At 47.3% G+C, this 16,299-nt stretch overlaps 1 protein-coding gene across 1 annotated transcript; it reads left to right on the forward strand.

Moving 5' to 3' along the window:
* Positions 1-11,610: 11,610 nt before the first annotated feature.
* LOC125529152 (tubulin alpha chain) lies at positions 11,611-14,211 on the forward strand. The gene is made up of 4 exons (XM_048693560.2): positions 11,611-11,836; positions 12,543-12,777; positions 12,863-13,233; positions 13,349-14,211. Exons 1-4 carry the CDS (start codon positions 11,744-11,746, stop codon positions 14,003-14,005), a joined length of 1,356 nt encoding a protein of 451 aa, XP_048549517.1. The 5' UTR covers positions 11,611-11,743; the 3' UTR covers positions 14,006-14,211.
* Positions 14,212-16,299: the final 2,088 nt, after the last annotated feature.

Here is a 16,299-nt window from a genome sequence, read left to right on the forward strand (position 1 = left end):
ATTGAACTTCTTCAATATCTTATCAAGGTATGTGCTTTGTGAAAGACCTATGAGGCGTCTTGATCTATCTCTATAGATCTTAATGCCTAATATATAAGCAGCTTCTCCAAGGTCCTTCATTGAAAAACTCTTATTCAAGTAGGTCTTAATGCTGTCCAAAAGCTCTATATCATTTCCCATCAAAAGTATGTCATCTACATATAATATGAGAAATGCTACAGAGCTCCCACTCACTTTCTTGTAAACGCAGGCTTCTCCATAAGTCTGCATAAACCCAAACGCTTTGATCATCTCATCAAAGCGAATGTTCCAACTCCGAGATGCTTGCACCAGCCCATAAATCGAGCGTTGGAGCTTGCACACCTTGTCAGCATTCTTAGGATCGACAAAACCTTCCGGCTACATCATATACAATTCTTTCTTAAGGAAACCATTAAGGAATGCCGTTTTGACGTCCATTTGCCATATCTCATAATCATAGAATGCGGCAATTGCTAACATGATTCAGACGGACTTCAGCTTCGCTACAGGTGAGAAAGTCTCATCGTAGTCAACCCCTTGAACTTGTCGATAACCCTTAGCGACAAGCCGAGCTTTGTAGATGGTCACATTACCATCCGCGTCTGTCTTCTTCTTAAAGATCCATTTATTTTCTATGGCTCGCCGCTTAACGGGCAAGTCAGTCAAAGTCCATACTTCGTTTTCATACATGGATCCTATCTCGGATTTCATGGCTTCCAGCCATTTGTCGGAATCCGAGCCCGCCATCGCTTCTTCATAGTTCGAAGGTTCACCGTTGTCTAACAACATGATTTCCAAGATAGGTTTGCCGTACCACTCTGGTGCGGAACGTCTCCTTGTGGACCTTCGAATTTCAGTAGGATCTTGATCAGAAGTATCTTAATCATCATCATTAAGTTCCTCTCTAATTGGTGTAGGCACCACAGGAACATTTTCCTGAGTTGCGCCACTTTCCGGTTCAAGAGGTAATACTTCATCAAGTTCTACTTTCCTCCCACTTACTTCTTTCGAGAGAAACTCTTTCTCTAGAAAGGATCCATTCTTGGCAACAAAGATCTTGCCTTCGGATCTGAGGTAGAAGGTATACCCAATAGTTTCTTTAGGGTATCCTATGAAGACGCATTTTTCTGACTTGGGTTCGAGCTTTTCAGATTGAAGTTTCTTGACATAAGCATCGCATCCCCAAACTTTTAGAAACGACAGCTTAGGTTTCTTCCCAAACCATAATTCATACGGTGTCGTCTCAACGGATTTCGACAGAGCCCTATTTAAAGTGAATGCGGCAGTCTCTAAAGCATAGCCCCAAAATGATAGCGGTAAATCGGTAAGAGACATCATAGATCGCACCATATCTAATAGAGTGCGATTACGACGTTCGGACACACCATTACGCTGAGGTGTTCCAGGCAGCGTGAGTTGTGAAACTATTCCACATTTTCTTAAGTGTGTGCCAAATTCGTGACTCAAGTATTCTCCCCCATGATCTGATCGCAAGAACTTGATTTTCCTGTCACGTTGATTCTCAACCTCACTCTGAAATTCCTTGAACTTTTCAAAGGTCTCAGACTTGTGTTTCATTAAATAGACATACCCATATCTACTCAAGTCATCAGTGAGGGTGAGAACATAGCGATAGCCACCGCGAGCCTCAACACTCATTGGACCGCACACATCAGTATGTATGATTTTCAATAAGTTGGTTGCTCGCTCCATTGTTCCTGAGAATGGAGTCTTGGTCATTTTACCCATGAGGCATGGTTCGCACGTGTCAAATGATTCGTAATCAAGAGACTCTAAAAGTCCATCTGCATGGAGCTTCTTCATGCGTTTGACACCTATGTGACCAAGGCGGCAGTGCCACAAGTATGTGGGACTATCATTATCAACCTTACATTTTTTGGTATTCACACTATGAATATGTGTAGCATTACGCTCGAGGTTCATTAAGAATAAACCATTCACCATCGGAGCATGACCATAAAACATATCTCTCATATAAATAGAACAACCATTATTCTCGGATTTAAATGAGTAGCCATCTCGAATTAAACGAGATCCTGATACAATGTTCATGCTCAAAGCTGGCACTAAATAACAATTATTGAGGTTTAAAACTAATCCCGTAGGTAAATGTAGAGGTAGCGTGCCGACGGCGATCACATCGACCTTGGAACCATTCCCGACGCGCATCGTCACCTCGTCCTTCGCCAGTCTCCGCTTATTCCGCAGCTCCTGCTTTGAGTTACACATGTGAGCAACTGCACCGGTATCAAATACCCAGGAGCTACTACGAGTACTGGTAAGGTACACATCAATTACATGTATATCACATATACCTTTCGTGATGCCGGCCTTCTTGTCCGCTAAGTATTTGGGGCAGTTCCGCTTCCAGTGACCACTTCCCTTGCAATAAAAGCACTCAGTCTCGGGCTTGGGTCCATTCTTTGGCTTCTTCCCGGCAGCTTGCTTATCGGGCGCGGCAACTCCCTTGCCGTCCTTCTTGAAGTTCTTCTTACCATTACCTTTCTTGAACTTAGTGGTTTTATTCACCATCAACACTTGATGTTCCTTTTTGACTTCTACCTTTGCTGATTTCAGCATTGCAAATACTTCAGGAATGGTCTTTTCCATCCCCTGCATATTGAAGTTCATCACAAAGCTCTTGTAGCTCGGTGGAAGCGACTGAAGGATTCTGTCAATGACCGCGTCATCCGGGAGATTAACTCCCAGCCGATTCAAGCGGTTATGTAACCCAGACATAGTGAGTATGTGCTCACTGACAGAACTGTTTTCCTCCATCTTACAGCTGAAGAATTTGTCGGAGACTTCATATCTCTCGACCCGGGCATGAGCTTGAAAAACCATTTTCAGCTCTTCGAACATCTCATATGCTCCGTGTCTCTCAAAACGCTTTTGGAGCCCCGGCTCTAAGCTGTAAAGCATGCCGCACTGAACGAGGGAGTAATCATCGGTGCGTGTCTGCCAAGTGTTCATAACGTCTTGTTCTGCAGGGAGAGCAGGTGCTTCACCTAGCGGTGCTTGTAGGACATAATCTTTCTTGGCAGCTATGAGGATGATCCTCAGGTTCCGGACCCAGTCCGTATAGTTGCTGCCATCGTCTTTCAGCTTGGTTTTCTCTAGGAACGCGTTGAAGTTGAGGACAACATTGGCCATTTGATCTACAATACATGTTGTAAAGATTTTAGACTAAGTTCATGATAATTAAGTTCATCTAATCAAATTATTTAATGAACTCCCACTCAGATAGACATCCCTCCAGTCATCTAAGTATAACATGATCCGAGTTAACTAGGCCATGTCCGATCATCACGTGAGACGGACTAGTCAACATCGGTGAACATCTTCATGTTGATCGTATCTTCTATACGACTCATGCTCGACCTTTCGGTCTTCTGTGTTCCGAGGCCATGTCTGTATATGCTAGGCTCGTCAAGTCAACCTAAGTGTTTGCATGTGTAAATCTGTCTTACACCCGTTGTATGTGAACGTTGGAATCTATCACACCCGATCATCACGTGGTGCTTCGAAACAACGAACTGTCGCAAGGGCGCACAGTTAGGGGAAACACTTTCTTGAAATTATTATGAGGGATCATCTTATTTACTACTGTCGTTCTAAGTAAACAAGATGCAAAAACATGATAAACATCTCATGCAATCAAATAATAGTGACATGATATGGCCAATATCATATAGCTCCTGTGATCTCCATCTTGGGGCTCCATGATCATCTTGTCACCGGCATGACACCATGATCTCCATCATCATGATCTCCATCATCATGTCTCCATGAAGTTGCTCGCCAACTATTACTTCTACTACTATGGCTAACACGTTTAGCAATAAAGTAAAGTAATTTACATGGCATTTCTCAATGACACGCAGGTCATACAAAAAATAAAGACAACTCCTATGGCTCCTGCCGGTTGTCATACTCATCGACATGCAAGTCGTGGTTCCTATTACAAGAACATGATCTCATACATCACATATATCATTCATCATTCATCACAACTTTGGCCATGTCACATCACAAAACACTTGCTGCAAAAACAAGTTAGACGTCCTCTAATTGTTGTTGCAAGTTTTACGTGGCTGAAGTAGGGTTCTAGCAAGAACGTTTTCTTACCTACGTTAAAGCCACAACGTGATTTGTCAACTTCTATTTACCCTTTACAAGGACCCTTTTCATCAAATCCGCTTCAACTAAAGTGGGAGAGACAGACACCCGCCAGCCACCTTATGCAACTAGTGCATGTCAGTCGGTGGAACCGGTCTCACGTAAGCGTACGTGTAAGGTTGGTCCGGGCCGCTTCATCCCACAATACCGCTGAAGCAAAATAAGACTAGTAGCGGCAAGAAAGTTCACAACATCTACGCCCACAACAAATTGTGTTCTACTCGTGCAAAGAGAACTACGCATAGACCTAGCTCATGATGGCACTGTTGGGGAACGTTGCAGAAAACAAAAAAAAATCCTACGTTTTCACCAAGATCCATCTATGAGTTCATCTAGCAACGAGTGATCGGATGCATCTACATACCTTTGTAGATCGTGAGCGGAAGCATTCAAAGAACGGGGATGAGGGAGTCGTACTCGTCGTGATCCAAATCACCGGAGATCCTAGCGCCGAACGGACGGCACCTCCGCGTTCAACACACGTACGGTCAGCGTGATGTCTCCTCCTTCTTGATCCAGCAAGGGGTAAGGAGATATTGATGAAGATCCAGCAGCACGACGGCGTGGTGGTGGATGCAGCAGTCACCGCAGCAGGGCTTCGCCGTTCTTCTGCGAGAGGGAGAGGTGTAGCAGGGGAGAGGGAGGCGCCAAGACTTCCGGGTCGGCTGCCCTCCCTTCCCCCCCCCTTTATATAGGCCCCCTAGGGGGGTGCGCCGGCCCTAGGAGATGGGATCTCCTAGGGGGGGCGGCGGCCAAGGGGGAGGAGTGCCCCCCAAGGCAAGTGGAGGCGCCCCCTCCCCTAGGTTCCCAACCCTAGGCGCATGGGGGGCCCAAGGGGGGCGCACCAGCCCACTATGGGCTGGTTCCCTCCCCACTTCAGCCCATGCGGCCCTCCGGGATGGGTGGCCCCACCCGGTGGACCCCCGGGACCCTTCCGGTGGTCCCGGTACAATACCGTTGACCCCGAAACTCTCCCGATGGCCGAAACTGCACTTCCTATATATAATTCTTCACCTTCGGACCATTTTGGAACTCTTCGTGACGTCCGGGATCTCATCCGGGACTCCGAACAACTTTCGGATTACTGCATACTCATATCCATACAACCCTAGCGTCACCGAACCTTAAGTGTGTAGACCCTACGGGTTCGGGAGACATGTAGACATGACCGAGACGACTCTCCGGTCAATAACCAACAGCGGGATCTAGATACCCATGTTGGCTCCCACATGCTCCTCGATGATCTCATCGGATGAACCACGATGTCGAGGTTTCAAGCAACCCCGTATACAATTCCCTTTGTCAATCGGTATGTTACTTGCCCGAGATTCGATCGTCGGTATCCCAATACCTCGTTCAATCTTGTTACCGGCAAGTCACTTTACTCGTATCGTAATGCATGATCCCATGACCAAACACTTGATCACTTTGAGCTCATTATGATGATGCATTACCGAGTGGGCCCAGAGATACCTCTCCATCATACGGAATGACAAATCCCAGTCTTGATCCGTGTCAACCCAACAGACACTTTCGGAGATACCCGTAGTATACCTTTATAGTCACCCAGTTACGTTGTGACGTTTGGTACACCCAAAGCACTCCTACGGTATCCGGGAGTTACACGATCTCATGGTCTAAGGAAAAGATACTTGACATTGGAAAAACTCTAGCAAACGAACTATACGATCTTGTGCTATGTTTAGGATTGGGTCTTGTCCATCACATCATTCTCCTAATGATGTGATCTCGTTGTCAATGACATCCAATGTTCATAGTCAGGAAACCATGACTATCTGTTGATCAACGAGCTAGTCAACTAGAGGCTTACTAGGGACATGTTGGTGTCTATGTATTCACACATGTATTACGATTTCCGGATAACACAATTATAGCATGAATAAAAGACAATTATCATGAACAAGGAAATATAATAATAATCCTTTTATTATTGCCTCTAGGGCATATTTCCAACATATCTGTCTCCACGGCGAGAGGTCATGAAAATTTCTTTTTGTGAACAGGCCAGCTGAATTTCTTATCTGTTTCTCCCATCACCCCGTTTCTCGATCGGGCCAGTTCTCCAATCTTTGTGCTTGGAGTTAATTAGTTTCTGCAAAAGTATCCATTATGACAATCTTTGTGCTATGGCCTTTGGTTCTATGTTCCTCTCGTCTTGAGTAAGCCAGTGACAATCGGCTCGCCAGGAAATATATAGCCTTTGTTATTGGTAACTTGGTGAGAATTTTTAACGCATGTAGTTTGACACAGAAGGAAAAGTGTCACTCCATCCAACTAGTTAACACATTCAGCAAAGAGGAGTTTGGCCAAGTATTGCATCTCAAGGACAACCGGTTGGACTTGAGAGACATAGCAAGCTCCCACTCACGGGGCGGTTGCACGAGCTCATGGTTGGACGGCGCTAACCCGGTCGTCGCAGTGGAACGAATAGGTACTCGGAAAATGAAGACGAGAAGAGGACATATGTTCCTCCCCACAATGATATAGTATCTCTGGACTGAAAAGAGGCTAGAATGAAACGAGGAGATATTGATATGGTTGGGGAGGAAGGCAAACATGATCAAAAGGAGCGCGCACACATGACGTAAGTTGTGCACACCAAGGATCTGCTTCCTTGTCCCAAAGGCTTCATTCAGCCTTTATGATCGATACTGGTAGGTGGAACATATGCCAATCGTTGCCAACAATTCACCGATGCCTCCCACACCTATGCCCACACTCTGTACTATCTTTCCCCCTCTGCTGTTTAGCTCACCTCTGATACACTGATACACTGATCTTGTTATCTTTGGCCTATGGATCATAGTATAGTAGTAGGGGCTTTATATGCGACCATCTATATTGCATCAATTAATGTTATCCAGTACAAGATGATGAGGAGGTTGTTGCACTGGTCGAAGCAATGACTTCATAATTCACCTTAACGCATACGCGTGTATACAATGTTGCTATTTTAAGAGCGCCGCGTAGAATATAAATGTTGAGGTAAAGAAGAAGAAATCATAAAAATTTGCCTTCTCTTAATTAAGATCTGAACTCTTAGCAACAATATCTCTCAACATATATTTCAGCTACATGTAGTTTTTTTCCGAGAGTACACCAAAATCGTACCATAGTTTTATAGAAGGAAGATAGCAAAACAGTTTACAAGTGACCTATCTAATGATGCGAACATCATCGAAGGTACACCCACGCCACTTAGACTACTCAGTGTACTTTTACGAATCTATACAACCCTGCCTCTCCAATACGTGCTTTTTCCAAGCTTTGATTTCATCTAAGATTTGTTGAGCTAACCTTGAAGGCTTTCTAAATTGTTCCATACAATCGAAAACCCTGACATTCCTTTATTTCCTTAGATATACGCAATTACTAGATATAAGACTACGGGATAATCCATTGTGCATCAACTTTTTATTCCTATCTCTAGATTACGTGGCGGGTTTAAAATAATGTCTTATCAATCGCTGTACGTGCCCTACTGTTCAATGCAAATAGATCCCGTTCTTGTTTTGCGTGGTTAGCTAGGGTCTTTGTTTGGGGTTGTGAGGTGGTGGCAATGTCCCATAGCAGGAATAATGTCTTTGACATCCCATGTCCAACCCGGCAGTGTGTCTAACATGACGGAGGATGTGCGAAGCTGTGTCTCCGAGATCTTGCAGGGTCCGGTTGGCGCTGTTCTATGGTGGATCTGCTTGGACCCAGTCCACGCCCGTCTCCGCCGATCCATCTAGATTCATCCGACCATCATTTTCGTTCATATGTTTACATGTATGACCTTTCGATCTACGCTTCTCATGGACAATGATTGTTGTTCTCGTCCTGTGAGACCTTAATACAATAACTTTTCGGCTATCTACTACAAATAGATTTATTCAACTCCGCTAAGGGAGGAAGATGACGGCTCATTTCAGTGTCTGTAGTCGCTAGGTGTTCCACGTACCTGATTGTAATTTATGGACGCCAATATGGCGTTGACGTTCGATGGGATGACCTCCTGTAACGAACGAAAGATTCATTGGGAATCGCTCGTTCCAGCAAACGAAAATGTTCGCTACGATCAACTCCCGACGCCCCCCCCCTTCGGTGGCACTATAGATGGGCCCAAAGAGAAAGCCTAGTTTTGTTGTGACTAAGCCTTAAACTAGCCTAGTTTTGTTGTGACTAAGCCTTAAAAGAAAATAAGTTTGTAAAAACTAAAAATGTCATGCGTGAAAATTTAGAAATTGCTGTTGTGCTTCATGAGATGATGCAAAAAATAAAAAATTGTAAAAGGTGTGACGATAAAAAATGCCATGGTGTGTTTAAAAGTGCTATGGTGTACAAAAAATGAATCTGCCATGAAGCAATTTTTTTTCATTGTGATGAAAAAACTGCCATTTTATTACCATGGCAAAATTATTACATATACCATGGCAAACTTATTACATATTCCTTACAAAATTTACCGACAATCATGTATGTAATTTGCCATGTCCTAGAGAACACGAAAACCCCTAAAAATGCCATGTGATTAGTCTATCAAATTTCAAAAAAAATGCCATATTATGTAGATCAAATTTCACAAAAATGCCATGTGACTGTAGCCAAGATAATAAAAATCTCTAAAACCTGGTAACATAGAAAACTTACAAAAACATGATCTCCCACAAAAAAAGCAATGTTTTTGGGAGAACCCTACATGGGATTGCTAATTTGCCATGGTCGGTTACAGAAAGGAAAAAATGCAAAAAAGAATTGTCATGGTATATGTAATAAGTTTGCCATGATCTAGTTAAATAAATTGCCATGACAAAACTAGTTGTTCTTTGCCATGCTACGAAAAAATTGCCATGGTAAAAAATAAATTAAAATGAAATTGTCGTGATAGAGAACAAAAAAGAAGATACCATGGATTGTTTAGTAAAATTTGGCATGGTTCATAAAAGCTAAAACTTCTCACGGAAGAGATGAAAGTAACCGTCATGTTTCATAAAGTAAAATCATCATGGTGCATAAAAGCAAAACTCCCCGTAAGCTATGAAAGTTAAATTTGCCATGGATGTGTAGTAAAATAAGAAGTCAATTTGCCATGAGCGATAAAAAGTAAATTTGCCATGGCAAAATAAAAGATAAATTTTCCATGGCTGTAAAGTAAAATTTGCAATGGCTACAAAACTAAATTTTCCATGGCTATAAAACTAAATTTACGAGGCTACAAAGTAAACCTGCCATCTTCTTGAAACGTAAAGTGTTAGGAAAATCAAATTTCTGGAATAACAAATCGGACATGGTATTGGTAGATAGCTATTTTGACATGATCTACGTGACTACATAGTAAGAATTGACATACTGCGGTAGAAAATGGCTAATTTGTCAAAGCATCCTATGAAAAACATGTTCATACAGGCTGAACATGTAAACATGTATCTTGCTTAGTTTGATTTAAGTGGCAATTTACAGAGACCTATCAAAGGAGAAAATTGAATATTCAACAAAGTTATGAAAAAGATGGCAAAACTGCCTGCTGTCGTACAATAAATGCAGAAGGTACACAACAAAAATCATGTTATTTTCGGGTAAAAAATCATGTTAGATGTTTAGAAAAAATGTCATGAGTGGGAGTGTCCGGAAAAGCACGGACATGTGGCAAAATTACTTAACAATCTCATGGCAAGTTAACAATTAGATGAACATGTGTAAAAAAATTGGAGACATGGCAAACTTGATGGCATGGAAAAAAAATCAAGGGATCCATGACAATTTCGATGAATTTGCTGCAAAAATGTAAGGGAGTGCAAGAGGTACTGGAGGATATGGATGTTGTGCAGCTTTCGGTGCGAGTTGGGGTGGCATGGGTCCAATCCGGTGGTGGCGACGTCGAGCCTTGCCGCGTCGAGCTACATTCGTGGTGCGATGCCAGTTGCATAATCTGCTCGGCCATGATGGTGCGGGCGTGGAGGCTGTGGCAGCGCAAGGCAGCGACGAGAGGAGCAATAGGGTGAGTCATACATCAACCGAGCACAACGCCGCGCCCGCTCGCCCGCTGCTCATCCTCTTCCGCACCACGCCTCATCGAGCAGTGTAACGCCTACTCCCCCTTCCCGCATCCGCCTCCGCGTTGCGACCACCTTGTGCCCACCCCCGATGACCGGGAGTGCTGGATGCAGTTGTTGTTGGAAGAGCCCGTAGTGGGTGAGGCAGAACAACCGAACGGAGAAAGGAAGAAGAGCCACGCCGCCATCCTTAGTTGGAGAAGCTCGTGCCGTCTCGATTTGGATGTGTAGCATCCATGTCGACGTCACCTGCTTCCTGGTTCCTGAGCCCGTCCACCGTCGCCCAGGCGGTCGGTGGGGGCGCGCGGCGCGGGGCAGCCGTAGATGAGGAGGGAGGTTTCCGGGATGACGACTGTTGCCGACGAGAGGATGCAGCCAAGACACCTATTTGAAATCCCGTGTGGGGAGAAAGGACAACGTGGTGAGAAACGGAGGGGGAGGGGGTGAGAGATTGAACACAGGGAGATGAACAGAGGGGGGGTGAGAGATTGATGGGCAGTTTGGTTGCTGTCCTCAGCCACATGCCTGGGCAAAAGTGATGCCTGGTTTGGGCCTGGGATTTCGAGTGTTCTCGTCTGGCCAGGCAGCCTGGCCACGTTCTTGTTTAGATGGTGGCCTGTGCCTGAAAAGTCATCAGCGGATTAAAAAAAAAAAAGAACTGAGAAAGTATCCCCAAAGCTATCTGCAAACAGCTACTCTAGCCCCAGGCTAATACTACGCTCAGCCCAGGCGAAAGGAAAAGGACGCCTGGCGTTGGCCTGGCAGGCTAATCAGCTGCCTGGGCTGTCCAGGCCAGGCTTGCTCTATTTTTTTCAGGTAACAACCAAACAAAGCTCAGGCAGCTATCAGGCAAGGGCCAAACCAGGCAGCATCTAGCGTGGATGCGAACCAAACTAGCTCTGAACGCAGGGAGATGAACGGAAGGGTGTGTGTGTGTTTGGGTTGTTCACTTCTTTTGGTCCACTGCGAATGAACGCCATAAGCCTATCTGGCAGCAAACTTGGCGTGTAATTCGTGGTAACGATCCAATGGTGTGAAAGATGCGTTTGATCCATTAGCGATTTCGGTTTTTATTAGTATACCTTTAATATTCTCGGTACTGTCATATTTACATTTGGAAGATTTTTCGAGGGAAAAAAGAAGACCAGAGGCCCCTAACCCTTTGCACTCTCTCACCGTGCCAACTGCACACCAATCACACGTGAGGGCGCGGATGCAAAAACACCACACACCAATCATCCACGCGAGGGCGCGGACGCAAAAACGCCCGCCCCTCCGCCCGCAGGCCGCAGTCCAGCCAGTGCCGCTCCGCTCTATATAAAGGAGCCGAGAGCGGGGGGCGGAAACCCTAAGCAGAGTGGGGAAAGGCGTCTTCGTACTCGCCTCTCTCCGCGCAACCGAGCCTTCCGCCCACCTCCTCCCCATTTCGCCAGCGGCGCACCCACCAACCACCCCCACCCGCCGCCATGAGGGAGTGCATCTCGATCCACATCGGCCAGGCCGGCATCCAGGTCGGGAACGCGTGCTGGGAGCTCTACTGCCTCGAGCATGGCATTCAGGTACGGATCCATCCGCTCGCCCCCCTCCCCCCTTTTACCTGTCGTGTTCAGCGTCGGATCTGGGGTTTGTAGTGGTTGGTGGTGCGCTCGGTCGGTCTGATCTGGCGCAGATCTGGCCGCGGCCGGTCAGATCTGCCCTTGGTAGAAGGGAGGATCTGCATCTGACGGAATGTAGGGTGCATGCGGTCGATTCTGTCGGTCGATCTGGTGTTGTGAGGGGCGCGGCCGGTTCGAATTTGAATTTTTAGGTGTGGATTTACTGGATCTCAGATCCGATGCAAGTCTCGCCTGTTTGGGAGCGGTTGGTTAGGTTTTCCATGTTTTGGATCTGACCGTGAATCCATCGGTTTGAAAAGCCGCTTCCTCCTAGATAGGTTCGCTACTTGTTAGAACATCACTGATCTGGCACACACTGTTCAGATCTGTGCTGTACTGTACTGTACTGTACTGTTTAGATCTGTTCGAATTCTGCTAGATCCGGTGCTATCTGTTCATGCATGTGATGTATCATTGCTGATGGTTCTGAATTGTACATTAGCCGCTCGTAGAGAAATGCATCTCTAATGGATTACTATTCTTCTGTTGGTGCTGTGTAATGCAAGCAATTTAGTAAACGCTTTGAGGATCCTTTTCTTATCCTGTTGTTACAGAATTTTGTATGGTTAGCTTTGCACCTCTTAACGTTGTTTTAATCCCCCTTGTGCAGCCTGATGGCCAGATGCCCGGTGACAAGACCGTCGGGGGAGGTGATGATGCTTTCAACACCTTCTTCAGTGAGACTGGGGCTGGGAAGCACGTCCCCCGTGCTGTCTTCGTAGATCTCGAGCCCACTGTGATTGATGAGGTGAGGACTGGCGCTTACCGCCAGCTCTTCCACCCTGAGCAGCTTATCAGTGGCAAGGAGGATGCAGCCAACAACTTCGCCCGTGGTCATTACACCAGTAAGTGCTGTGCTCTTTGTTTGTAATGATGACAGTACACCACTTTTGCTCGTCATCTGGCTGACTTTTGCTGTGCCTATTGCAGTTGGCAAGGAGATTGTTGATCTGTGCCTTGACCGTATCAGGAAGCTTTCAGACAACTGCACTGGTCTCCAGGGATTCCTTGTCTTCAACGCTGTTGGAGGTGGAACTGGCTCTGGCCTTGGTTCTCTTCTGCTGGAGCGCCTCTCTGTTGACTATGGAAAGAAGTCCAAGCTTGGGTTCACAGTGTACCCATCACCCCAGGTCTCCACCTCTGTTGTTGAGCCATACAACAGTGTCCTGTCCACCCACTCTCTCCTTGAGCACACTGATGTGTCTATCCTTCTTGACAATGAGGCCATCTATGACATCTGCCGCCGCTCCCTTGACATTGAGCGCCCAACATACACCAACCTCAACAGGCTTGTTTCTCAGGTACAGTCTTGTTTCTGCATGGCTACATGTTTTCTGTTTGATGTTTGTTTCAAGTTGCAGTTCCTAATAATGTTTGACTGAGATCTAATTCATTGGTTAAACATCTAATGTGCAGGTCATTTCATCGCTGACAGCTTCCCTGAGGTTTGATGGTGCTCTGAATGTTGATGTCAATGAATTCCAGACCAACTTGGTGCCCTACCCGAGGATCCACTTCATGCTTTCCTCCTATGCCCCAGTGATCTCAGCTGAGAAGGCCTACCATGAGCAGCTGTCTGTTGCTGAGATCACCAACAGCGCCTTTGAGCCTTCATCTATGATGGCCAAGTGTGACCCCCGCCACGGCAAGTACATGGCCTGCTGTCTCATGTACCGTGGTGATGTTGTTCCCAAGGATGTCAACGCTGCTGTGGCCACCATCAAGACCAAGCGCACTATCCAGTTTGTTGACTGGTGCCCCACTGGCTTCAAGTGTGGTATCAACTACCAGCCACCAGGTGTTGTCCCAGGCGGTGACCTTGCCAAGGTCCAGAGGGCTGTGTGCATGATCTCCAACTCCACCAGTGTTGTCGAGGTCTTCTCCCGCATTGACCACAAGTTTGACCTCATGTACGCCAAGCGTGCCTTCGTCCACTGGTACGTGGGTGAGGGCATGGAGGAGGGAGAGTTCTCTGAGGCCCGTGAGGATCTTGCTGCCCTGGAGAAGGACTATGAAGAAGTTGGTGCTGAGTTCGACGAGGGTGAGGACGGTGACGAGGGCGACGAGTACTAGAGCCTGCCTCCTGGTGCTTTCCCAAGGCGTGCTGCTGCTATCCCATGATCTGCCCGAGTGGCTTTATCTGTTATCTGTCTGTTTGAATCTTTGCTTTGTGGTGTTTGTTTTACAACCTGTTGTGTTGTAAGACCCTTGTATCTTTGAACCTGTTATGCACCTTGGTTAATATGCATGCTATCTGGTTATCTACACCATAGCCTTCATTGCTCTGTCTCCATTTTCCTGTTTTATACTAATTTGTATTGTTTCATTTGTGGTACTGTTGAACTCTGCCTATTATCTCAACATAGCCGGTCGGAAGCCCGAGTGAAGGAGTGTTGGTGAGATGCTTGGCGAGCCATTGTTTCAGCCACTCTTGTGCAGTTGAAACCCAAAAGCCCTGGCCCAACTTGTTAAACTTGGCCACTCTTATGCAGACGAAACCCAACAGATAGCCTACCCCAAATTGGTTGCAATGATGATCGAACCTAATTTGAAATGTTGTTGCTTCCAGTCAAGTGCTACGCTTGTACCAACCTAGAGTTTGAACTGGAATTGAGGAAATGTTTGTTGAGTTTGCTATTTTACAGGTGCCTGAAGTTTCTCCTATATCATCAGCGACCTAATTTGATCTTCCTGTGGTCAATTGGAATTCAGGGAATGTTTCTTGCTAACAAGACGCCTGAAATTTATTCTCCTATAAACCACGATTAAAAGATTCAGTAGTAGCCACAAGCTTAAAAAGCAGCAATTATAAATCACAGGCAAGAAATATATAAGACCTGTAAATTGTTTGTTTTCTGATGGACCATATCAGACGTAACTCAGATCTGTACTCTATTCTTTAGATAGATGGCAAGAGAATATGATCAAATATGCTGGTGAAGTATGTCCAAATAACATGGTTCAGTGTTCAAGCAGGAAGCCAGTCTCCATCAGGGGGTGTACCTGTAAAAGATTTGAATCATCAGTCTGGGTCTCAACAATTTCTTCTATCAACACCAAGCAATCCCCACACCGCTAGACCGGCGTCAAACCCCCAATTATTGCCCCGGCGACGCGAGTTACGGCGGCCAGCGCCAGCGGAGTGCAGACGGGCCTACGGTGGCGTGCGCCGTCGGGGAAGAGTCCCGTTGCTCCCCTGTCCATGCTTCCCCGCACGACACCACTCCCCGGCGGCGTTGACCGAGCTCGGAGCTGAGGCGAGGCAGCCGGCGGAGTGCAGATGGCGGCCGCGCTCCTCGTCCGCTGTCCCGGTGGCGGCTTACGTGGACAGCCTCGAGCTCGGCCACAACTCCCAGCAGATCAAGTCCAAGCTCGCGCACACGCGAGGCCTGCTGCACCGCGACCTCGGCCACAACCCTGGACTGCAGGACTTGCTGCCGGCGCTGAGCAGGAACCACAACCCTGGACTGCAGGACTTGCTGCCGGCGCTGAGCAGGAACCACAACCCTGGACTGCAGGACTTGCTGCCGGCGCTGAGCAGGAACCACAACCCTGGACTGCAGGACTTGCTGCCGGCGCTGAGCAGGAACCACAACCCTGGACTGCAGGACTTGCTGCCGGCGCTGAGCAGGAACCACAACCCTGGACTGCAGGACTTGCTGCCGGCGCTGAGCAGGAACCACAACCCTGGACTGCAGGACTTGCTGCCGGCGCTGAGCAGGAACCACAACCCTGGACTGCAGGACTTGCTGCCGGCGCTGAGCAGGAACCACAACCCTGGACTGCAGGACTTGCTGCCGGCGCTGAGCAGGAACCACAACCCTGGACTGCAGGACTTGCTGCCGGCGCTGAGCAGGAACCACAACCCTGGACTGCAGGACTTGCTGCCGGCGCTGAGCAGGAACCACAACCCTGGACTGCAGGACTTGCTGCCGGCGCTGAGCAGGAACCACAACCCTGGACTGCAGGACTTGCTGCCGGCGCTGAGCAGGAACCACAACCCTGGACTGCAGGACTTGCTGCCGGCGCTGAGCAGGAACCACAACCCTGGACTGCAGGACTTGCTGCCGGCGCTGAGCAGGAACCACAACCCTGGACTGCAGGACTTGCTGCCGGCGCTGAGCAGGAACCACAACCCTGGACTGCAGGACTTGCTGCCGGCGCTGAGCAGGAACCACAACCCTGGACTGCAGGACTTGCTGCCGGCGCTGAGCAGGAACCACAACCCTGGACTGCAGGACTTGCTGCCGGCGCTGAGCAGGAACGCCGACCAGGCGGAGGACCTGCTGGATGAGCTCCACCACTTCCAGATCCATGACAGGCACCACGACACCAGCCACGCCACCACCCAGGCCAATTTTCTTCCT

The sequence above is a fragment of the Triticum urartu genome, chromosome 1A, assembly GCF_056163025.1.
Source record: "Triticum urartu cultivar PI428250 chromosome 1A, HENAU_Tu73, whole genome shotgun sequence".
Taxonomy (NCBI): Eukaryota; Viridiplantae; Streptophyta; class Magnoliopsida; order Poales; family Poaceae; genus Triticum; species Triticum urartu.

Coding starts and splice junctions, on each gene's coding strand:
- LOC125529152 (XM_048693560.2), top strand. CDS start 11,744: ATGAGGGAGTGCATCTCGATCCACATCGGCCAGGCCGGCATCCAGGTC. Junction 11,837..12,542: donor GCCTCGAGCATGGCATTCAG/GTACGGATCCAT, acceptor CCCCTTGTGCAG/CCTGATGGCCAGATGCCCGG. Junction 13,234..13,348: donor TCAACAGGCTTGTTTCTCAG/GTACAGTCTTGT, acceptor TCTAATGTGCAG/GTCATTTCATCGCTGACAGC.